General features: G+C 32.7%; 4 protein-coding genes across 4 annotated transcripts; 3 read left to right on the top strand and 1 right to left on the bottom strand.

The window, feature by feature from the left end:
* The first annotated feature begins 431 nt into the window (after window positions 1-431).
* On the top strand, window positions 432-2150 carry LOC126842152 (nucleolar transcription factor 1-A-like). Its single transcript, XM_050579040.1, has one exon. It carries the CDS (start codon window positions 432-434, stop codon window positions 2148-2150), a length of 1719 nt encoding a protein of 572 aa, XP_050434997.1.
* A 16759-nt stretch (window positions 2151-18909) lies between these two features.
* LOC126842151 (uncharacterized) lies at window positions 18910-22280 on the top strand. The gene is made up of 5 exons (XM_050579039.1): window positions 18910-18988; window positions 19346-19487; window positions 19590-19813; window positions 20357-22071; window positions 22140-22280. The coding sequence occupies exons 1-5, from the start codon at window positions 18910-18912 to the stop codon at window positions 22278-22280; spliced, it is 2301 nt and encodes a 766-aa protein (XP_050434996.1).
* Window positions 22281-22633: 353 nt separating this feature from the next.
* On the top strand, window positions 22634-23510 carry LOC126842150 (uncharacterized). The gene is made up of 4 exons (XM_050579037.1): window positions 22634-22649; window positions 22747-23075; window positions 23178-23350; window positions 23417-23510. The coding sequence occupies exons 1-4, from the start codon at window positions 22634-22636 to the stop codon at window positions 23508-23510; spliced, it is 612 nt and encodes a 203-aa protein (XP_050434994.1).
* A 602-nt stretch (window positions 23511-24112) lies between these two features.
* On the bottom strand, window positions 24113-25316 carry LOC126842149 (uncharacterized). The gene is made up of 2 exons (XM_050579036.1): window positions 24362-25316; window positions 24113-24168 (listed from the first exon to the last, which is right to left on the bottom strand). Exons 1-2 carry the CDS (start codon window positions 25314-25316, stop codon window positions 24113-24115), a joined length of 1011 nt encoding a protein of 336 aa, XP_050434993.1.
* Window positions 25317-26168: the final 852 nt, after the last annotated feature.

The raw sequence follows: 26168 nt of genomic DNA, 5'->3' as shown, positions 1-26168 counted from the left end.
TAGGATGTTTCATCAAGAACGCTGGATAGCCGGAAACAAAAATTATAATTATTTTCAAAATGTTTGAGCTAAGAGCCTGGACTCTTTGTCAGATGATTTTAGGCACGCTAGAATCATGTGTTAAAGATGGTTACCCTCTTTTGCACAACCATTTTAGAAGTTTTGCCGAAATTCTAGTCCTTTGAAATAGAACTGATACACACAGAATAAAATTAATAATTAATTTTTTACATTGTCAATCATAATATATAATAATATATGTTTCTTGGCAATAAATTTAGGTTGTTTAAAATTATCTCTATCCGTATTGAATTACTTTCAGTCCGCGTTTGAGTAATAAATAAACAAGCTTACAATTTATTGTATTATTCTTTTGTGTTACTATATATCTTGATTGGATCCTGATTTTCAGTTATGTTTTCCAGGCCAAAATGGCTAAAAGAAAATCTGTCGAAGCAGTTCAAAGGTCCGACAAAATGAAAAAACATGTCGTCAAACAAGAGGTTGTTTCAAACGATGAGTCAGATGAGCAGTCTGAACACGTCGTCAATGGTGTAATCGACGAAGAAGTAAAAGATGCAATACCGGCCAACATCCGTTGGCCCAACAATGATATTCAAAAGCTTTTAACTCAATTGGAAGCAGTGCTCCCGAAAAACGATACCCTTGTGTTCCGTAATCGTTTGCCGAAAATAGATTGGGACAAAGTAAAATTCGATAACTATAATAAACAAGAGTGTCAGGCCACATGGACGGCGATTCAAGACCAGTTGAGAACGCAAAAAACATTGGGCGATCTCGTGGAAGACGCAAAACACCTGTTGGCCACCAAAGGTATTGATACAAATCGTTCCAAGCAAAATCGTGTTCAAAAACCCAAGTCTGCTTACATGTTGTATTATACTGGAATTTTTCACAAGTACAAACAGAAATATCCCGACACGAAGCTGCCGCGACTTGCGCAAATTATAGCAGAAAAATATAAAAGCTTATCGCCCGACAAAAAGCAAGGCTTTGTGGATAGGGCAAATCTACTGAAGACTGAGTATAATGAACTCATGGCCAAGGCAAATGCGGGTTACGACAAACCCCAGTCGTTAGAACAGCAGCGAAAACCCAAGACTCCGTTTCAAATATTCTTGCAATCCGAGGCCGAAGGGTTCGAAGGAAATTTGGAAAAAACCGAAATCGTTAACCATTTTAAAGACGAATGGGAAAAGATGACCGAGAAGAAAAAATCAAAATGGATTAAATTGGCCAATGAACGTGAGCAAGTTTACTTAGATCACTTGAAAGAACATCACAAAGAAGACCCTGCATTTACTATGCCAAAAAAAAGCGCGTTAACCAAAGGAGAAAGGATTATTTTGGAATCTCAGTCTGGAAAACCGAAAAAGCCACCTGTAAACAGCTACAGTCTTTTCTCGACCGAAATGCTACAAGGCGATTCTCTTGCCGGAATTCCTCCGAAAGAAAAAATGGCGATTGTTGCGAAAAAATGGAAATCATTTTCAGAGGAAGAAAAACGAATCTATACTGATAAATTAAAAGTAATCACTGACCGTTATTGGACTGAATTCAATGCATATCTAAAAACGTTACCGGACGAAGAAAGGCGATTGGAAATGACCAAAACGAAAGCCAACCCGAAAACGACAGAGCCGAAAATCGTACCCCACATAGACGCCAGAGAGGGAATTTCAGAAGAACCGAAAAAAGCATCAAAAAACGAGGTTTCTACGTTACAGTCGAAAACTAAGACACTTGATGGTAAACCTTCCGAGGTTCCATTTAAGAAACCGTTTGATTTATTCAAAAGTCGATTCCGAAATAATCCAAAGTCTAAGTCTATCAAACGGCTTGAACCCCAAGCGTTGTTAGAATGGAATGCGTTATCCGATCATAAGAAAAAAGCCTACGAGGACGAGCTGAAGTCGCTCAAAAAAGTCTACGTGAAAAATATAAAAGTATTTTTGGGATCGCTCACTGCCGAGGACTTAAAAACACTTTATGTTAAACTAAGAAAACCCGAATTAGTCACAAAAGACGACGACGGTTCTGACAACGTGTCAAATGATTCTAGTTCATCTGAAGAAGAAGATGAAGACGATAGTGACACCGCAGAATATGATAATAGTGAATTATACTGATTGAAATTGATTGTATATATCATTATAATAACGTGTAGGTAATAATTTTAGTTTGATTAAACTCTACGTAACTAATTATATTTGTTTCATTTGCTGCTATCATTGCCCTATGCATTTTGCTCATACTTGATATCCGACTTTTTTAAAAACATTAACGAAGCAGTTATCTTTTAATTAAAAAATATAATAATATTTAAATATTTAATAATATTTTATCTACTTCAATTCATTTTTTTTTTCTTGTTAATTTTTGTATGCAGTGAAAACAATTTTTTGTATATCAAGTATAATATTTGCTTAACCTTGAATGGTTTTTTCTTTTATTATTATTACCTATGTATTTTGTAGAAATGTTGAATTAATTTTATTTTATTTTAGCGTTACTATTCAATAAAACAGCTGTATACAAAGGAATACAACCTAAAGGGTTTTACGTTGATACATTCCTACAGTGCGACAATCCCTGTGAGACAATCCAATCTAGTATTATAATTGAAATTTAAATAAGTACATAAAACAACACTTTGAATAACAAAAACTGATTCGAATGAACATTCTGTTTTACTTTTTATTAAACGTGTTAGTATGTTTTGAAAAACTATTTTTCTTTACAAACTCAAAAGACAATTTCTTATTGGTAAATTATCATTATACTAAAATATTGTTTTACTTTTAAGTTTAGTTTGAACACAAAAAACCTACTTGAGTATAACTTAAATAAAAAAACTCAAAGAATACTAAATTCGAACATAATTAGACAACATACTTAAATATATTATATCAGTAGGTTAGTAAGGGGTTAGAGGTAGTCAGAATTTTCAAAAAATCAATTTTTTTTTTGCATTTTCTTAAAGTATGATGTCTCGAAAATATTATCTAAAAATTTCAAGTTAATCCAAGTAATAGATGACTCGATTTAAGTAATTAGATAATTAATATTTCTATACATAAATCGAGTACATAAAACTTTTCTCGAAACTATGTTTTCAAAGTTGGTGACCACTGTAATTCAAAAACCATTTGGCAAATTTTAATGAAATTTGTACAGTTTATTGAAAGTAACTAATCATCTTCAAGAAGCAATCAACAACATCCACAAGTCCAAGGATAGCGATAGGTGCATTTAAGAGCAGCCCAGTTGTAAGCCTTCTCAAGAGTTGGGGGTAGTTTTTCCAAAAAACGAGAACGCGTGATAAGAAATAAATGTTACATAACCTATAAAATCTGTAATACTACAAATAGTACCAACATCGATTTTACCAAAAACCCGCCAAGAGAAATTTCGTATTTTAATATCAAAAACATTGCCTTTGGTTAGGTTCTTATCTTTATTGCAAATTTTAGTTAGCTATTTATCAATTATCTAGTTAAAATCGTATACACTGTACACGTAAAATTATATAATGTAAAATCCATAATAAATTACATTATATTAGAGTATATACATAACTTATAAGTATATGTTATAATTCAATATTGTTTGGTATAAAATAATAATAATTTTATGGAAATTTCCCGCAAATTGTTTGTATTACTATTTAAATAAAATATTATTTTTACTTTTTACCTAAATTAGTTGAGGATTTCAGAATTTGGTTGTCAAGTTTAAATTAGTTTTACCACATCTTACATATGTATTTTGTAGTTAAAGAATACGGGTAGGAGCTTATGAGCCTTGTCTTCAACCTTGTCTTTTAGAAGATATATTATTAACAAAATGTGGTACCTAAAGGATATATTAGAGCAAGGAAAACGGAACATATGACACTTGTAGTTTAAATACCTAACATAAATAACTAGAATAAAACACATATTTAATTTTCAAGTTTCCACACAAATCAATATATACATTATAAGTATAAAGTCCAAAGTGAACCTATTGCCGGATGAAGACATGTGAAGTGAAAAAAAATTGTTGTACGGCCCGGCTTTTGCATGTGATAATAGGTAGATAATAAGAATATGGCATAATATAAAATTACTGTAAACTAGATTAAACAATTCTGTTATGTTAAAAAAAATGATCAAACTAGAATCGTAATCGTATAAACGTCATACTTAATAAATATATAATGTAATTTAATGCAAACTTGCTTATATGTTGGTGAGACTATCAAATCAGACTGATTGTCTTACTGAACCCAAATTAAAATTTTCACATTTTATGTGAAATATTATCAGCTTTCTGAAGCTATATCTGAGAAGTATAAAAAAAAACCTGTTAAGTGGCTTAAAAATTATTGTAACAAATGTATAAACAATAAATATACATTATTCAAAACTATTATATAATTATCCATACAGAGTACCCTTGATCTTTTTACATGGCGATATCACTGAATATTACTTAAGGAAATTAGGTTAAATAGTGATTTAAATAAAATACTTTCTCATATTATTTATATTTTTATTTGGTCTAGCTTCAATGTTTTTTTTTTTTACTTAGAGTGTGTAATCTGCAATTCTTCATATCTTTTTTTTATATTTTAAATAAAATTGTATAAAATTTGGTTTAAGACTGAATGAATAAATGCGATTTTTTAATTATTACCGTTCAAATAAATAAAAAGGAATATTATGATTTGCTACTAAAATAATTATTTTCATTAATTTCAATAAGTATTTCACAATTTAAAGTTTGCATACATTTTTAATTGATATTACAATATTATATGAACTAAAAGCGTTCTCTGTTTTAAATGTTTGAGACCAAATAACAGTTTTCACAAAAAAATTATTCCAGATCACTCAAGACTAAAATTTAAATTAGGCCTTTATTGTATAATATTATAACATCAGACATAATTGTATATACTTACTTATTTGTCAAGTCGAAGTGGCCGGAAAGATAACTGTTTATATTTTATTAGTGTCCTACTGCACCTTAAAATATTATTTTAATTTCCTTCATATTATCTATTTGATATATGGATATATAATATATACCAAACAATAATTATTTTCTTTAATTAACTATCTTAATCATTGAACCAAATAATATTAAATTGTTTACATATTTATTATTTATATATATATATATATATATATATATATATATATATATATATATATATATATATATATATTACATTTTAACGTTATTAGTTATTACTAAAGTTTAAAATATTTATTTTAAATATTTTGAATAAAACATAAATATGTACTTTTAATATTTTAATAGTTATAATTTACAAACATTAATACTAAATCAAAGAGTTTATTGATACCTACTTCTAAATGACTATAAACTGTAGATATAAACAATAAACGTTTAGCTTCGATGTTTATAAATTTAAAATTTAAATAAAATAAATTAAAAACAGTAACTTGTGTAGTAAATGAAAAAATCGCGACGAAATTTGTGGAGTACGGATTTGAATGCACAAAACGAATAAGTCAAAAAAATAAAATAACGAAAATAGAGAATAAAATAGAAAACCATTTTTTAATGATCATCTGCAAAACACAGATAGTAAAAACGTCAAAAAAATATATATACTTACTAGAAAATTGAACGTGTTACTCAACACATTTTTAATTATTTCGTGGCTGCTTATAATTGCTAACATGGTTAGTTTTGGGATCGTGAAAACTACTTCTTACATATCTGACATTAAAATGGTCTCTCGAGTATAGTCTGTTTGTGTGCTCTTTTGTGCTTAATTAGATTTCCTGATTCTGAAAATGTCTTCTTACAAATTTTACATTTAAAAGGCCTTACACCCGTATGTTTCCTTATGCGTTTCCCAAGATATCCTAATTGTGAAAATGTCTTCTTGCATAAGTCACATTGAAAAGGCTTTTCGCCCATGTGCGTCATTCTGTTCTTATTTAGATCTTCAGGTCGTGAAATCGTCTTCAAGCTTAACTCACATTGAAAAGGCTTTTCGCCCGTGTGTGTCATAATGTATTTTTTGTTAGATCTGGATGGATTTTTTTTAGTTTGAATTTGATTGTATTTCATTGTACTACTGAGTGTAGTGTTAAAAGAATAGTTAGCACATATTATGTTAATAACTTAAGAGTAATAAATATTTAATGAAAACATTTCTATTTTTATACGTTTTTTACATTTCTATTTTTTTTTTATTGGTAGGAATTTTAGTCTGGGTTTTTTTTTAACACACGTCGTATGTAATGTATGCTACCGATTATTAATACAGTAGTTATTAATTAAAAAAAAATAACTATTACTAATATTTACGAATAAAATACACTTATGAAATATGTATTCAAAATTTAATCATTCTATAGACACCCGGTACTAAACTAAATCTATTTACAAAAGAAACACCAAATCAACACGAACGAAGAATATTAAAATCTAAGTAAGTATCTAGCCTAACCGAGTTTAAAGTAATTAAAAAAAAAAAAATCTTAAAAATATTCACTAGAACAAAAATTATTTCATTTTTCGAATCATAGTGAAACACCCTGTAATAATAACATAGAAGATATATTATACTTTAATCTATGATAATAATAATATTTATTTATAATAACAAGTTTATTTAGTAATAGTTGATTTCAGAACTCTTAATTAAAAATTTATATTAATTTTGTTTTTCTAACTTTTTTTACAGGTAGGTATAATAGAATAAAATACCAAAGATGGACTATGTTAATAATAATCTTTATTTTGATATGTATATTATTACATACTATTATAACTATATACATATCAAAAAGCAGCCGTCGAATTGGAAAATATTCCTATCTTATTTCGTAAGTGTTTAATAATTTTTTTTCAACTTACAGCTTTGACAACGATAAAACACCGATTAGGGAGACCGAAAACATCTCTGAACTATTAGTCCGAAGCTGTTAGAAGAATTAGACAACACTAGTGAACTTTTTTTACACACAATTTTACTTGAAAAGAAAATTATAAAAAAATATTTTTTATTATCATGCACTAATACTTACTTAAATTTTCGAATAGCAGTTATTCAAATTTATTTTTTACCCAACAATAAGAGTTTTAATTTCGAATTATTCATAAACAAATGAATTAACTTAACTACTAAACTCAATAATAAACGGAATTGCGTGCAATCGAGTGATGTAATCCAAAACTACTTTACCAGAAATTATTCTATTATGACATTTAAAATAATTAAATAATTAATAGCAATTTTTTCCTGACAAAATTTAATTAAATAATTGAATCGCCGTGATTAAGCGGATCCGTTTAGAAAGTAAGTGTTTGGTTCTGCTTACTTAACTATTAGAGTACTAATCTTATTATATTAAGTACAACCGGTTTGACATCAGAGCAATTTTGGTCAATTATTAAAATAACTCGATAAAATGTAATCATTGTAATCCTTAATTGTCACTTTATTTTAACAAATGCACTCTGACAAGGTATAAAAAGTAGTGATTAATTTTTAATCCAAGTGTTTTTGTACTATGAATGAATTTTCTCATTTTTAGCGTGTAGCCGATCAATGGTGGTGGTTCCACGATTCGGAATACAACCAACTAATAACAATAATTGTTGTGTTTCACACATTACACATCGTACACATGTAGGTAGATGACACAATACAATTATTTTTACACACATCATTACAGCAACATTTTTTTTTTTTTTTTTAAACAAATTACCAGAAATCGAATATTTTTTTCTGGTCTAGTTTACAAGTAATAGGTTCAAAATATATTAACAGCTATTGAACCAAGACTGTCCGTCAATCGGATCTTTACAACAAAACATTTAGCTGTACAACGCGATACTCGTTTACAATGGCGGTTATACGTGATAAATACACACAAGACACTGCGGCCATCTTCGTCACAACAGCTAACGCACACAATATTATCGCCGTTGACATGAAATGTTTCAATTATTACAAAGGCAATATAGCGATTACCAAACCTATAATAGTGTACGTAGGTACTCGATTGAATCACATAAACGGTAAATCGTCAAAGCGAAAAATCTCTTCGTCACCACACAAAACCGTGACAACGAAAAAAATAATAATTGTTAAAAATTCTAGAAGTTCGCCGAGGGACCACGCCATCGAAGACTGAAGACACGGCCACTGGCTTGACGGGACGCCGTGAAAATTCCAAGGACGTTGTAACAAAGAACGAAGTGCGCGCCATCTGGTTGTGCGTGTCAGTCAAGCCTAACGCTAACGGCATCAACGGTTGGATTGCGCGCGCTTTTTTAAACGGCTCAAAAAGCAACTGTGCCATCGACGAAAATATAATATAATATTAAGTTACTTTATTAATAAACGCTCTGTGTAATATTAATCTTCGTCGATAATATCGAAATCAACGAAATTTGAAAAATATAAATAAACAATTATCTACCTATTAATTTTATTTATAATCCCATCGAACCGACTAGCCTAAATTGTGAGCGGATTATTTATAATAATTCCTGTAGACCTGTGACCTCTCCGTCCCCTCGTTGCTTTGATTCCATTACGCCAATACTCTACTGCACTAGTCGTCTTGGATAAAATCGCTTTCAAATTAACGCTTTGACGCTTTAAATACAGCACACAAAGTTATAAATTAGTTATAACTTTCTAACTTTGTTGGTTTATACTGTGGTTGGTTTGGACTGTACTGGCTTGAAAACACTAACTACTGATTTGCATCGAAGCGTTTTTTTGAAAGTGAATTTATCAATATCAAATTTGAAAATTCCTGAAAACCTGTGACCTCCCCGTCCCCACTATGCCACGACCCAACTAAATTGGTGTTTTTTTTTGTTTGATAAAACATAGTGGCCCAACTAACACATAATCAATGTCCTGTTAAATTTAGTTGGAATGGTCGATGATTCATGTTTCAATCGTTTGTACTCCATAATTTAAATTATAATCGCTTAAGATCAATACAAATAATACTGACAAATTTTCAACTTGAAGGTCTTAAAATTACGGCTAAAAAACAAAAAAACTTGTACCCCTCCCCCCAATTACCAACAAGATGAAATTTGTGATTTATAGAGTTGCTACTAGAAGGAATTGGTCCATTATTAAAAAAGTTACAGTGTTTATAGACAAAAAAAGCCCTCATTAGAGTAAAACCAATACCTTCGCTGCTCTGAATCGAAGCTAAAATTAGTATAAATTGAACAATCAGTTTAATGGTAAATAACAACATTATGTTATATTTTTAACAACTTTTATTAATTGAATTTAGTCACATTATTTAGTAGCTCTACACACATTTGAAATTATCATTTAATTTTACAGTTTGAATTTAAGAAGCAAAAGGTTAACAGAAAAAATAATAAAACACAAATATTTTATAATATGCAAAATAATGATTTTAGACACTTAATAGACCCATATTTTCCGAAAAGCGATCAAATGAAGCGATAACGTCAAAGTCTATACGACGAAAATCTCTTTTTATATACTTACTAAACAACAATAAACTTAATTGACTCCCATATGTCCAAACTGTCTTCATATAGTCGACAGTTCCTAAATCGCCAAATCTCAATAATTTATCTGCTAACATTTTCATCCATTTAATTAAATATTGTTTGTTAAATTTATCCGGGGAAAAGTGACTTGGAGTCAAATGTAATCGAAACCAAAAATTTACATCTTCCAGTGTAGCCAATATATTTTCTTGGACTTTTTTGTTTTTTTCTACATCAACCAACGTGGCTGCGAATGATTGCGATTGGAACAGGTCGGCGATAAACTTCAATTCTCCGTCTGTCTTCAAATTAAAAAACTGTACAATTTTATTAAAATCGTCATGCATTAGCCTGTTGTACGGCTCTATTGCACTGATGGCATAATCTTGCCCCCGCCATTTATAGCGATTTGTAGCGACTTCGAGTACGTAAATATACGAGTTGTGTAACAGAATATATTTCATAACGTCCATAAAACGACCGTGACATCCAACAACGTAATAGGCTAGCCTCTCAAAAGATTGGACGTCAACTTCTCTGTAGCAGGAATTATTTACTAGGTCGTATATTTTGTGTTTATCACATTCATGATCGGTTCCTGCAAAGTTTTGCAGTATTTCTTTGAAAGCATTGGAGTTGTCGATTGCGGGTCGCAAAAACAAACTATCAATTTCCATATAAGATTTACAATCGTCGATACTCATACTTACAGTTATATTATTGATTCTCTCGCGAATCGTGAACATGAATTGACGCAAAAAGTTTTTGATATAACTTCGCGTTATTGCACGTTCAGCACGAATTACTTTTAGCGTTTGGAAATATCCAGAATCCACGTATCGGTCGTCGTAAACGTTATTGTTGTCTTTGCACTTGCAATTTACTTCGGTGAATTGTGCGAGTCGGGTGGAAACTGTTTCGTGCTCTTGCAACAAACGGGTTCTCGGGGTTCCAATAGGTGAGTTTAACCTGCTCAAAGAACACAAATACACGTACACGAGCCACAAAGGATCCACGGAATCGATCTTGCCGAAATTGTACATAACGTTTAACATATCGACCACTTGGCGTACGAATAAAATATCGGGGTCAAATCCGTCAGTGTTTGGATCTTTCAACGCATCCTTACCTTCGGCGACCACCAGAGGTTTGATCAAATTCATGTAATGACCACAATTGAACACATAACTGCACAGCAGTTTTCCGTAAACATCATCAATCGCTGTCTCCACTTTCCACGTTGAACTTGTCTTTTGTCCAGCATAATTATCCGTCATCTGTTTGTGAGAGTATCCCGTATCTATTTTAAGCAATTTTTCATAGTAATTATTCGTTCTTTCCTTTGCGTATTTTTGACGGACACACCGATCTCCCGCTGTTATCAACGGGATAACCAGCAAAGCCAATGGCCAAAAAAGCGACATGGTCTAGTTTTAACTTCAACAAATATTTAATATTACAAAACACTCCAACTGTGTATTACACGGCAATACTAATTTGTGCGTTTTAGGTAAAATTTGTATGTTGTTTTACTAGGTTGCACGAAAATATGGACGCACAAAAACATATTTTTTTTCCATTTATGTTTGTTGTTATTGGGTCTAAGTATAGTATACTGCTATTCGATGTTATTAAGCACTAGTTTAAACAAAATATTTATACGGTTTGTGCCAAGAAACACGTGTACGACAAGTTGTTTTTCGACGCTCGTGTCGCACTATTCGATACAGGGTGTCCCGCGTAGATTTAACGATCCCTTCTTAGTTATTAGATTGACAACACTCTAGACTATGGTGCACAAAATATATTATATCGAATACATTTACGATGGTCAATGTAAGAATAGGAACAATTAAAATGACATGAGATTTTAAGTTTCTCTTGACCGACCAACCGTCCCAAAATTAATTTCATATAACACAATTGTTTTCGAACTAATGTTTTGCATATTTTTAAACTGTTATTTATTTAAAGAGAATCACGCTTGATTGTTTAAATTAAATCATGCTTTTTTATTTTTTCGTTTACAACTCGTAGCCCTGAGTTTTGTATAAAATATTTCATTATTTTATTACTATGTCCAAATAAAGATATATTTAATTATAATTAAAAACCATGAACGATAATACTTTGTATTATGACTATATACTGCTTCTATTTCTTCTATTTTATTTATAATAATTCCTGTAGACCTGCGGCCCTCTCCATCCCCTCGTTGCTTTCATTTCATTATGCCTATACTATACTGCACTAGTCCTGACGGATAAAATTACTTTCAAAATTAACGCTTTGATGATTATTTTGTAAAATATACAACGCCTCAATTTAATACTTTCAAACTTTGCTGGTTTATACTGTGCTTGGTTTGGACTGTACTGGCTTGAAAATACTAACTACTGATTTGCATCGAAGCGTTTATTCGAAAGTGATTTTATCACTTTAAGATTTAAAAATTCCTGAAAACCTGTGACTTCCCCGTCCCCACTATGCCCCGACACAACAAAATTGGTGTTTTTTTTTTTGATAAAACATAGTGGCCCAAATAACACATAATTAATGTCCTGTTAAATTTAGTTGGAATGGTCGTGATTCATGTTTTCATCGTTTGTACTCCATAATTTAAATTATACCTGTACTTAAATTTAAATCCTTATTTATAAGTGAAACAGTAGTCCTTTTATCTGCTATTTAGTAATAATATTGATTTCTATCGGTAATACCGTCAGCGATAATATGTGAACAATCGATTTTTTATCTACTTGCTCGGAAACAAATGTCCCCTAGGATTCGTTTCAGGATAAGTTTCCAGTACAAGATTCTCTAAAAAAAAATTAATTAATTCAATGTGATGAATTTGTCACAGGCCACAGGTCTATAAGAGTTATTACAACTTAAAGGAATAAAATCTATTTTAAGTAAACGCTTCGATACAATTAAAAGTCAGCCGCAATATGTTATTACGATACAACATAATCAGAGACACACTATATAAGTTTTAGGTTTCTTCAAATAGTTGAACAATTCTTCATGGACAATCTATAAGAGGTCGATAAAATCTAGCTAGATCGCCCCAAACGCACAAATATTCTATGGTAACGTTCAGCGTGATGCGCGCACGCACGGATTTTCTTATTGAACTCCAGCCAAAAAAACATATGGTTTATGGTCCTTTTATTTTTTTTAAATAAAATAAAAACCACTCAGTTGCCCTTTCGAAGTTCTTAAACTTAAGAATTCTTAAAATTCATATCTATTTTTGACAACATTTTTCGGCAGATATTATAATGTGTTAGACATCATAGCATCAGACTAAATTTTTAATTATTAAAATTATGTATACTTTGTATTGTATTATTACAATTATTAAAATAATTAATAGTTGGTTGCTATAAATGACGACTAGTTCAAAAAGCGAATAACAATATGATATATTTTTTAACACCTTTTATTGATTTGATTAAGTCACATTATTCATACACACGTTTGAAATTGTCATTAAAATTTATAATATAATTATTTAAAGCAAAAGTTAAACAGAAAAAAAATAATAAAATATCACTATTTTGTGATTATAATTTGCAAATCAATCTTCAAACATGCTTTCGGAATAGTTTTTAAATGAACCGATAACTTCAAACTCCACACCGCTAAATTCGTGTTCTATATAATCAAATCTCCGTTGGTTGTTTAACACAATCTGTGTCATATAGTCCATAAAAAGGGTTTGACATTTAATAACGTTTTTGGTCAGTGTCTCAAAAGATTCGACGTTAAGACGCATGGAGCATGCATGGTTTATTAGGCTGTATATGCGGTCTTGTTCGCGTTTGTCGGTGCCTTTAATGTCTTTCAATAATTCCCTTAGAATAAGGGAGTCGTTATCAATTGCCGGTCTCAAAAGCAAATGATCGATTTTGAAATAAGATTTACAATCGTCGATTATCACATCCTTGGTTATTTTGTCGATTCTCTTACGAATCGTTGTCTTCAATTTGTCCACAAACTGTTTGATTAACTTTCGCGTTATGCCGGTACGTTTACCACGAATTTCTTTCAGAGATTTAGAATATTCAGAACGCTCATATTGGTCGTTATACACGTTATTACTATCTGTATTTTTGCAATTCATTTCAGTGCACTGTGCGAGTTGGGTAGAAACTTTTTCGTGCTCTCGCAACACACGGTTTAGTTTATCTGCGACGTTTAATTGACGGTTTTTGTCTAGGGAGTTCAAACTGGTCGTGTACGTGTACACGAGCCATAAGTGATCCATGCCATCGGTCATGCCGAAATTGTACAAAACGTTCATCATGTCGACCACTTGGTCTTCGAAAAAAAACACGGATTCTACCCGATAATCTGTCAGTTCCTTTACGGCATCCTTACCATTGGCGAACAACAGCAGTTTGATCAGATTAATGTAATGACTACAATTGAACAAATAACTACACAGCAGGTTTCCATAGACATCATCGATCGCTGTCTTCGGCGTCCACGTTCGACTTCTCTTTTGTGCAGCATAACTATCCGTTATCTGTTTATGAGAGTATCCCGTATCTATTTTCAGCAATTTTTCATAGTGATCATTCGTTTTATCCTTTGCGAATTTTTGACGTTTACACTGATCTCCCGCTGTTATCAACGGGTTAGCGATAACCAGCAATACCAATGGCCAAAAAAGCGACATGATCTAGTTTTAACTTCAACAAATATTTAATATTACAAAACACTCCAACTGTGTATCACACGGCAGTAATAAACTGAGCGTTTTGTTAGGTAAAACTTGTATTTTGTATTTCTAAGTTTCACGAAAATATGGACGCACAAAAACATATTTTTTTGGATTTTTGTTTGTTGTTATTGAGTTTAAGTACAGTATACTGCTATTCGATGTTTCTTAGCACTAGTTTAAACAAAATATTTTACGGTTTGTGCGAAGAAACCCATGTACAACAACATGTTTTTCGACGCTCATGTCGCACTATTCGATACAGGGTGTCCCGCCAAGATTTAACGATCCCTTCTTAGTTATTAGTTTGTCAACACTCTAGACTATGGTGCACAAAATATATCATATCGAATACGTTTACGATGGTCAATGTAAGAATAGGAACATTTAAAATGACATGAGATTTTAAGTTTTTCTGATAACAAAATAAGTGTACCAGTTTACAATTAAAATATTTCATTACGTCCAAATAAAGATATATTTTATCAATAATTAAAAACCATGAATGATAATACTTTGTATTATGACTAGATACTCCTCCTAATTCTATTCAATTTTATAATTTGTATTTATAATAATTCCTGTAGACCTGCGACCTCTCCGTCCCCTCGTAGCTTTGATCCCGTGATGCCTATACTATACTGCACTAGTCCTTTCGGATAAAATCACTATCAAAATGAACGCTTTGATGATTATTTGTAAAATATACAACGCCTCATTTGAATGCTTTCAAACTTTGCTGGTTTTTTACTGTGCTTGGTTTGGACTGTACTGGTCTGAAAATACTAACTACTGATTTGCATTGAAGCGTTTATTCAAAAGTGATATTATCACTTTCAGATTAAATAACTCCTGGAAACCTGTGACTTCCCCGTCTCCACTATGCCCAGACCCAACTAAACTGGTTTTTTTTTTTTTTGATAAAACATAGTGGCCCAAATACACATAATCAATGTCCTGTTAAATTAAGCTGTAATGGTCGGGATTCATGTTTTAATCGTTTGTACTCCATAATTTAAATTAAACCTGTATTTAAATTTAAATCAGTATTTGATGGGTTGTAAATGAAACAGTATCCTTTTTATCTGCTATAAAATATAATATTGATTTATATCGATAATTAGACATAAAAAACAATCGCTCCTTTTTTTTAAATATTATATGAACTAAGTTTTAGGTAAAACTTGTACTTTGTTTTTCTAGTTTCACGAAAATATGGACGCACAAAACATATTTTTTTCGATTTTTGTTTGTTGTTATTGAGTTTAAGTACAGTATACTGCTATTCGATGTTTTTTAGCACTAGTTTAAAAAAAATATTTTACGGTTTGTGCGAAGAAACCCATGTACAACAACATGTTTTTCGACGCTCATGACGCACTATCCGATACAGGGTGTCCCGCCAAGATTTAACGATCCCTTCTTAGTTATTAGTTTGTCAACACTCTAGACTATGGTGCACAAAATATATCATATGGAATACATTTACGATGGTCAATGTAAGAATAGGAACATTTAAAATGACATGAGATTTTAAGTTTCTCTTGACCGACCAACCGTCCCAAAATTAATTTCATATAGCATAATTTTTTTCGAACTAATGTTTTGCATATTTTTAAACTGTTATTCATCTAAAGAGAATCACGCTTGATTGTTTAAATTAAATTACGCTATTTTTAATATTTTCGTTTACAACTTGTAGCCCTGAGTTTTGTATAAAATATTTCATTATTTTATTACTATGTCCAAATAAAGATATATTTTAATTATAATTAAAAATCATGAATGATAATACTTTGTATTATGACTAGATACTGCTTCTATTACTACTCAATATTATTCCTTTTATTTATAGTAATTCCTGTTGACCTGCGACCTCTCCGTCCCCTCGTTGCTTTCATTTCATTATGCCTATACTATAGTGCACTTGTCCTGTCGGATAAAATCACTTTCAAAATTAACGCTTTGATGATTATTTTGTAAAATATACAACGCCTCAATTTAATACTTTCAAACTTTGCTGGTTTATACTGCGCTTGGTTTGGACTGTACTGGCTTAAAAAATACTAACTACTGATTTGCATCGAAGCGTTTATTCGAAAGTGATTTTATCACATTAAGATTTAAAAATTCCCGAAAACCTGTGACCTTCCCGTCCCCACTATGCCCTGACCCTACTGTACTGTTTTTTTTTTCACTAAATTACTTCTTTTATCGATGTAGAAGAATTTTAAGTTAATTAAAAATATTATTTTATATTTTAGTTTTACAGATTTTTTGTGAAACCATTTACTAAGTTAATTGTATCTTAAACTTGCATACTTTATTAAAAATTGTAATCCAATATTGTATTATTGTTTTTTTTTTATCGGAAACAGGCGACTGTTTTAATGTAAATAATAATAATCTTTATTTGCTAGTAGTAGAAATGTTACAAGGTAGATTAAATAGATAATGAAATTACTAGCTTTGCTCGACACTGAGGTAGAACCTCTTATCGTAGAGCAAGAATACTTATCAAGATGTTAAATAATTATGAAAAATAACAACAACAAAAATATAATTAAACTAGGGAATATGATTATAACAAACTGAAAAAAGAAGTAATCATAATAATAATAATAAAAGTAATAATCTGTTTTGGAGTATAGAGGGTATACAATAAGAATAACAATATTATAATAACTAATATATAGAATTTTTGTAATAAGACATTTTTACAAATTATCATAGAACCAACTTTTCAGTTTATATTTAAAATGTGGGAAATTATAGCACTTTCTTATTTCATCTGGGATAATCTCTAGAGACCTTAAACCAACTTGTGTGTATGTATTAGAGGCTTTTTGGGTGTTGATTAAAGGGATGTCAATGTGTTTTATCCTGAGTTTATAAGGGTTAGTTTTATATTTAAATGACTGAGATTTATATATATATGACATATTGCTTGTTTTTTGTAAAGATTTTCAATATTTAGTACTCGTAATTGTTTGAAAATTGCATTTGTAGGAAAAATTTCGGTTTATTTAGGATAATTTTTATTAAGTTCTTTTGTGCTACTGACAAATTATATTTTAAGGTAGAGTTACAGCCTCCCCATGCGATTATTCCGTATTGTGTTTAAGATTGGACCATTGCAAAGTATGTTATCCTAAGGTAGTTTTTGCTTAATATTATTTTAGCTGTTAGAAAAAAGTACGTTAGTTGTCTCAGTTTTATTATTAGATTTTCTATGTGAGTATTCCATTTTAGATTTTGATCAATAAATACTCCTACGTACTTAACAGATGAGTGTATAGATAATTTTGGACACGAGCATGACGCAGTGTTGCAATTATTTTTATGTATAGTCAAGTTCGTTTTATTCGGCGCGGTTCTTAAATCATTAGAGTAGATATATTTTGTCTGAGCTGGGGCCCCCGCGGATCCGGGGATCCGGTTACCCACCCATAGGTCTCCCCCCCCACCCCTGTCTATAGTAGTCCCCCCCACCCCTCCCATCCCCGTCTATAGTGTTCCACCCCCCGTAAGAACCGGTGCAACCCCCGTCCATAGTTGTACCCCGCGTCCTGTCCGCGCCCTGCTGTAGTTAAGCCCCCCCCCCCCCCAGTCCCCTTGACCCCGTCTTATCCCCCCTCTGCTTAGTAAGTCCGCCCCTCCAAGTGTTGTCCGCCGCCACCACCACCGCATCCAGATGTCCTCGACAGGTGTAGACACGTCTGTGATATTATATTTTACTATACAGTAAACAGGTGCAGCGAGCTTAAAAAGCAGATGTTTTTGTTTTTATACACATTCACCGAGAGGGTTGGGGGCGAGCATCGTGAGAAGCAAACTCTTCTCTTTTTTTTTTTTTTCTTATCCTAACACATGCAATTTAACCCATACTTACTACAGTAAACAGGTGCAAGCGTGTGTGTATACAGCCGCGATAACATATTTTTTTTTTAATAATTGATCATTTTTTTTTTTTATGACATTCTTGTTATAAAACAAGCATTTCTGTTTTTTTTTTTTTTAATGTTACTAACAGCATCAGCTTAGAAGTAGCCTACTACACGATCAGTCCTTTGTTCGCCTTCGATCTCTGAAAAAGTTTTTTTCACAGCTCCGTCATCTTTTTCATCTTCTTCAGTAATTATATAGTAGAAAACAACAGGTGCAGCGAGCTTAAAAAGCAGATGTTTTTGTTTTTATACACATTCACTGAGAGGGTTGGGGGTGGGCATCGTGAGAAGCAAACTCTTCTCTTTTTCTTTTTTTTCTTATCCTAACACATGCAATTTAACCCTTACTTACTACAGTAAACAGGTGCAAGCGTGTGTGTATACAGCCGCGTTAACATATTTTTTTTTTAATATCCAGTAAACAGGTGCTGCGAGCGTAATAAGTTCATATTTTTGTTTACCAAAGAGTCCTCTTATATTTTACCCCCACCGATCACATAAAATTAAACATTTTTATGACACTCTTGTTATAAAAACAGATACTACCAGCAGCGAAGAAGTAAACTGTTACACGTTCAGTCTTCTATCTGCCTTCAATCTTTAAACAAGTTTTTCTTCTGCTTCATCTATATATATATATTATATATACTTATTATATCGTGTAGTTTATAAAATAAAACAATTATGTTCTCGTGCGATCAATGTGAAAAAGTGTATACGTCGGTTAAAAATGTAGTGCGACACAAGAAAGCAGTACATTACGGTATAAGACATACGTGCCGGTTATGCTTAGCGTCGTTTATTAGAACAGATGATTTATCCAACCATGTACAGAAAATACACCGTAAGTACCGACAGTTTAATATTCTATGTATTTCTTTACTTTTTCATTTAAATTACTAAATGCTATATTAAATAAATATTGTTTTCGATATTTTTAAACTAGACCTAGTCAAGTATGGTATTGACTATAATGAGGCAATAGGATCTTTAGTCGGCGTAGGCGTTCATAACATTCCTCAGGCAATGAATGGTACATTTTTTAAATTTTAAAATTTTTTTTTTTTTTTTTAAACCGTGTATATTTAAATTTATATTTAAAGGTATATATTATTTTTAGTTAGTGCTGCAGGACCGTCTTCGTCGGCAAACAAAAGACCTATTACTACTATTAATGCCTCTACTAGTAGTAGCAATAACGATAATTCTAAAAAAAGCAAGCGTATGAAAATATCACGGTTAAGGAGCATATCAGAGGTTGGGTTTGTGGAGACGGGCTCATCCCTTAAAAGCAACATTCGGTGGTTTTATAGAAAAAACGTAGAACAAATGGTCGGATACCATATGTTTTTAAATTTGATTAGGGATGAGTTGGCCTCAACGCTCAGGAATTGTGTTCTGGAATCTCCTATTAAATTCAATCTGAAGTTGGAGGCGACCTATAATATTCCACACCAGGAGAATAGTGAAGAAAATAGGTCGTTTAAAACTGGAGCAAAGGAGATATTCCAGGACACAAATATTGAGGACGAAATTGACAATGCATTTCGAACATTACTCACCGAGGAAGAAGAGTACACGGGGCGGGGTAGTGGTTTTTCCCTGTTAAACATCGATGGACTCCTTCTAGGGGTATACAAATATACTCCGCTAGGGGGTTCATCATATATAACCCTGCCAGCAGATATTCGAAACAGGTGGGCAATAGTTAACCCACAAAATATCGATGAGAAATGTTTCCAATGGGCGATACTGGCAAAAAGGGTTACAGGGGTACACAGAGATCGTATAGAAGCCAATTATGCACGAGTAGATGGACTATACGACTTCTCTGGTATAACCTACCCTACTCCGCTTAAAGATATCAGATTATTTGAAAAAAATAATCCTTCTACCTCGGTGAATGTGTTCGGATTAAAGGAAAAAAAAGAAGCTGGAGGAGAAATAAAACACGTAGTATTCCCGTTGCGGGTAGTTGATGATGAGAAAGAGGACCACCACGACCTTCTGCTTATTACAAACAAAGCACAAGTCAGCCACTATACGCACATAACCAATTTCGCTCGTTTGGTTCAGTGCCAGCAGACCAAAAACACGTCTAAAATGATTTATTGCAAACGGTGCTTTACAGGTTTCAACTTTATACCCAAATTACACAAGCCGCACGGGCGAGAAGCACTCCTACAGCATAAGAAAATCTGTGGTGAGTACAAGCCTGTATTACCAATAATGCCAGAGGAGGGTACAAAGTTGAAATTCGAAGCATGGCAAAAAACCCAAAAAGTTCCGTTTGCAATTTATGCCGATTTTGAGAGCTTGCTGGTGAAGTCCGACAAAACTATAGGCGCCAACACAGAGGTACTTCATGAACATGTCGCAATGAGCTATGCGTTCATCGTTAAAGTATCAGATGAGGTACCTCAAGAACTGTTGGATATGTACAACATTCGGAGGTCAATAGTTTTGCACAGAGGCAGCAGGTTATCGGAACCCGACGAAGTGGCGAAACGATTTGTGGCTGACATAAGCGAGGAGGCAATGAAAATTAGCGAGCTTTTAAAAAATACTAATGTGCCTTTAATAATGAGTGAACAAGAGGTTGCTGCTCATACTGCGAACACAGCATGTGAGTTTTGCAAGACGCAGTATTCAGAGAACAACCTCAAAACAGCCGACCACGACCATCTGACAGGGAAATTTAGACGGACCCTATGCAATAAATGCAACTTAAAGCTCGTGACAACAAAGTATGTACCGTGTTTTATGCATAACATGAGCGGTTATGACGCTCATTATATCATCCGGCAATTAGGAAATGACAGCAAACGGATAACGGTGATACCAAACACGGAGGAGAAGTATATTTCGTTCTCAAAGTTCGTTACGAACACTTTCTCCGTCCGTTTTGTCGATACTTTCCGTTTTATGGCCGCAAGTTTAGCCTCCCTCTCGGATAATTTGCGCACATCAAACATAGGGTTGTTCCATGAGACGGCAAAAGAGTTTGCTGGCTTCGATATTAATTTGGTGACACGAAAAGGCGTTTATCCATACTCTTATACTTCTGATTGGGATAAGTTGGAAGAAAGGAAACTCCCGGACAAAAAAGAGTTCTTTAATGATCTCAGCGAATCCCACATCAGTCAAGAAGACTATGATCATGCATTAAAAGTATGGAAGCAGTTTCGTTGTCAAACACTGGGCGAGTATTCGGATGTATACTTAAAAATAGACACCCTAATGCTCTGCGATGTATTCGAAGCGTTTAGGAACCTTTGTATGCATACATACAACTTAGATGCCGCTCACTACTTTACAAGCCCAGGTCTGAGCTTCGATGCCATGCTACTCTGCACAGGTGTCTCGTTGGAATTACTCAGTGATTATGAGATGAACCTTATGTTTGAACGTGGTATCCGTGGTGGATTAACCCAGTCGACATTAAAATATGCGAAAGCTAATAACCCGAAAGCACCTAATTACGACCCGAAGCTCCCAGACACATGGATAATGTACCAAGATGTTAACAACTTGTATGGGTGGGCTTTATCTCAATTCATGCCATTTGGAGGCTTTAAATGGGTGACAGAAGATCCTAATGAGACTCTTCAAAGACTAGATGGTATGGATGAGCATTCCTCAACAGGACTAGTTTTTGAGGTTGACATCTCATACCCGGAGAGCCTCCACGATGCACATAACGAGCTTCCATTTTTGCCAGAAACTAAATGCCCGCCCAATTCAAGAGTGAAAAAGTTGTTAACAACTTTTGAAAAGAAAGAAAATTATGTAGTACATTATTTAAACTTGAAACAGGCGATTGCTAATGGGCTTCGGGTAGAAAAGGTAAAATAATACAATTGTATAATATAAACAAATACAAAACTAAATGTTAAAAAAATTATATTTTAAAGGTGCATAGGGTCTTAGAATTCCAGCAGTCTGCGTGGTTATCCGTGTATATAGAGCTTAATACAAAATTGCGACAGGGGGCGGCAAACGACTTCGAAAAAGATTTTTTCAAGCTTATGAATAACTCTGTGTTTGGTAAATAACATGAAAAAAAAAAAAAAAATTAATAAATAAATAATAATAATAATAAAGTTCATACATATTTTTTATGTTTTCTCTTTATTTTCAAGGTAAAATGATGGAGCGTATGCGGTTGAGGACGAATATAGAACTCGTAAATACTCCGAAACGTGCGAGCAAACTAATAAAAAAACACAATTTTAAATACTGCACGACATATAGTGAGAACTTATCTGCATTCACACTGGAAAACAAAATAATTGACTTTTGTAAGCCAATTTATGTTGGGTTCTGTGTGTTGGAGATAAGTAAAACCCTCATGTATGACTTTCATTATAATGTGATGAAACGACATTTTAAGGACCGTGTTGAAATTATGTATGGAGACACAGGTAATAAAAAAAAAACATAGAAAGAGAGAGAGAGAGAGAGATGAATGAAGTTTACCATTATGTATGTATGTAAATAATATTTAATTATTAATTTTAGATTCTCTTGTTTACTTGGTGAAAACTAAAGATTTCTACGCTGAGGTGACCGCACATCCTGAGATGTTAAAATGGTTTGATACTTCAAATCTACCCTCTGATCACCCTGCATACTCTGTAGCAAAAAAGAAAATCCCAGGGCTTTTTTCTGATGAGACGAACGGTCTTACGGTTTATGAATTTATCAGCCTTAGACCAAAGTCGTATGCTTTCGAGAAAGAGACTTTAGTAACATCAGTGTCCTCGGAAAAAATTAGAGCCAAGGGGATTAGAGGGCATGTAGTAAAAAATCATTTAACCGTCTCAGATTTCAAAAGCTGTCTGTTCGCCGTCGCTGAATCATCTGTCGCTGATGGCAAAGCTTTAGCGGTGACAAATGGAAAAGCGGTGACCGCAAACATTCACTTGAGGGCAATCGACTCAACCGTTAAGAAAATAAATTATACATCATATACTCCATATAGGGAGAACATTTCAATTCGATCATATAAGCACGAAATTAAAACGATTAAAAACATGAAGATTACGCTAAACTGGCATGATGATAAGCGAGTCATTCTACCAGACCGCATACATACATTGGCAATCGGTCATTACAAGTTAATGTGAGTTAAAATAATATTTTAGTTTTAACTACACAAATATTAACCCGATGTATTGTATTTTTCTAGTGAACTTCAACAACAGCAACAACTTCAACAAAATCATATGCAACCTGATAATGAGGAGGAGGAGGAGGAGGAGGAGGAGGACATAGCTAATTAAGAGGAATAAGCCATGAGAAAAAACAAAAAAAATAAATAATAATTTAATTAGTTTATTGTGTATATTTTCTAGTCAATTTTAAATAAAATAAAAAAATAAATGTACATAAATTGTAAATAGTAAAAATATAGAATATATAATTTCTTAATGTATGTTTGTTTGTAGAAAAAAAAAAAGGAAAATTTAATTAGTTTATTGTGTATATTTTCTAGTCAATTTTAAATAAAATAGAAAAATAAATGTACATAAATTGTAAATAGTAAAAATATAGAATATATAATTTCTTAATGTATGTTTGTTTGTAGAAAAAAAAAAAAAGGAAAATAAAATTAGTTAACTACTCATAAAAATGCTTACATGTAATGAAAGAAAATATAATATTAATCTCATACAATTTGTAAAAAAAAAAAAAAAAAAAAGTGATATATGTATATATATATATATATTTAAAATTTAAATAATTACATTATACAAATAAAATTAAAAGAGTAAACCATACACTGTGTATTTTAAAGCTAGTTAAATATATATATATATATGTGATTATAATTTTCGAACGTCGCCGCTGAATGGGTTATATTGTATAATACGGTCATGGATAATTAGACAATAAGCACTGGTCCCTGCTGCGATGTTTGCAGATGATTCAAATTCAATTCTTAAGTCAATTGTAGAAGATTGAATATCATCTTTTTGTCGTGTACAATCAATGCAAAAAACCGGACCATATTTTACAAACTCATCCCGGTTGAGCAATGGACGAGATCGTTTTTTCTCATAGTAATTTTTTTGAAAATTGACATAGTTTTGATAAAACTGTGTGACTAATCCTCTACTAAAGTCCTCATTACCATTCTCGTATGGGTATTCAGCTGAGTTTAAATGCACTTTGAGATTGGTGATGGAGCATGAATCGAATTTTTCAGTACGTTTCCCTGACAGTCCAGCATTATCAGCGGTGTGAAAAGCGAGTAATATATAACGTGGACGTTCTACACTGTTGGTGGTTTTAACCATCCAGGAATGCTTAGTCGTTTCAGGAAGTTGAGGATAAACACATAGATCCCAATTTCTGAATGCACAGTGTAACGATTTGTGAGATTCAACGATTTTTAATAGTTTTAATTTTTCCCGGTCATTGACTCGCACGACCGGTAATTTCCATGCAATTTTTGTTAGCTCAACAGTTGATTTCATGAGTTTCTTGGAACTCTCATCAGCCCACGTAACACCCGTTTCCAACGTACCGCGTAACACGTTCACGTCTTTCAGTGATCTGTTCAACACGAGCTGTTGACTTACGTTGATCATTATTTTCCTATAGTCCTCGGCAAACCCGAACAAATGAGATAGTGGTATACTTCCAGAGAACTTAAAATCATCCGCATGATATGTAATAGAAGGATCATCGTCATTTGGTGACCAGTAGGCATTTTGTAAATTATTTACATCGTTTAGGGAATACGAGCAGTACCCCTTTATTAGACTAGTCGTTCCAGGGTCTTTTACCTTTTGAACTTCAACTCCATTAACCTCATATGAAATTTCATCGAACAAGAACGCCAATCCGTTATGTGCAATACTCAGTTTCCCCGTTGCACCCGTGGCTCTGGTTATTTTCCCCTCGATGTAAAGGTAACTTTCACAGAACAACGTATACGCGTCTGTATTTTGCACAGCAATACGTATTTGATCTCCACGTGACATAGCGCTGCTGGAAAACGGTAAGTATGATCTGTAATGCATATCCTCTATGGGTGTTTCGTTAACGAATTTCTCCTTAACGTCCAAATAAGACCCGTCCATTTTTTCACAATACGTTTAGAGATTTTAAAAAGGAGAGATTTTTTGTTGATAGATTCTTGTTTTTCTTCTTCTTATTATTATTATTCTTTTTCTTCTTCAGTGAGCTTAACTTTTTATGTTTTTTCCTCGTTCGTTGTTGACGAAGACGATGTTTACCAGACGTTGGTGTATCAAGCCCCTTTGACTCACTGAGCGGTCTATAGCTGATGACCTTTCTTTTTATATTGCCGAATTTAAGACCCATAACGTTGTTTAATATGCAAACGAATCGATAGAGTTTCTCCTCTTAAATCGATAAGACGTCCGTTTTGATCCTTAAGAGTTATTCTCACGTGGTTAATATAAGTACTATTTAGCGGATAATAAACGGGGTGCTTTGGTACTTCGTTAATCTGGAATCCCGGGGGAACATTGGGGATAAATTCGTGTAACGTGTGTCCGGGTGATCCGTTGTCAAATGATCCTGATATCAAATTACAGTCGACTTTTATACAGTTGACTCGTGATATTTTAATCGGGTTTTCTGATTTATGTACAACGTCATGGTTGTATACTGCATTAGTAAACCCTAATAAACTGGCTACACTATCAGGCAATGTAAAATCAATATCCTGATCGCAAAACATCTCACATTTTAAGGTAGCATTATCACCTTTCAGCTCAAAAGTCTTAACACCTAATTTTGAGAGTGTAATTTTCAAATATGATTCCAAACTCGACAATTCGTAAGATCCCTTAGGTATAGTAATTGTATCAGTCTTGTCAACACCACCTATGACTTGCTTTACTCCTATTTTATTACACCCTTCATAAATATTTGGAATCGCATTGTTGGTCTGCAAGCTCAAAAGA

This window comes from Adelges cooleyi, unplaced genomic scaffold (genome assembly GCF_023614345.1).
Source record: "Adelges cooleyi isolate 19-005CV unplaced genomic scaffold, UGA_ACOO_1.1 ACOO_flye_CR_arks_rails_tigmint_CR_PRNA_447, whole genome shotgun sequence".
NCBI lineage: Eukaryota > Metazoa > Arthropoda > Insecta > Hemiptera > Adelgidae > Adelges > Adelges cooleyi.
The sequence above is the reverse complement of the archived record's forward strand: the minus strand, read 5'-3'. Positions and strand labels throughout refer to the sequence as shown.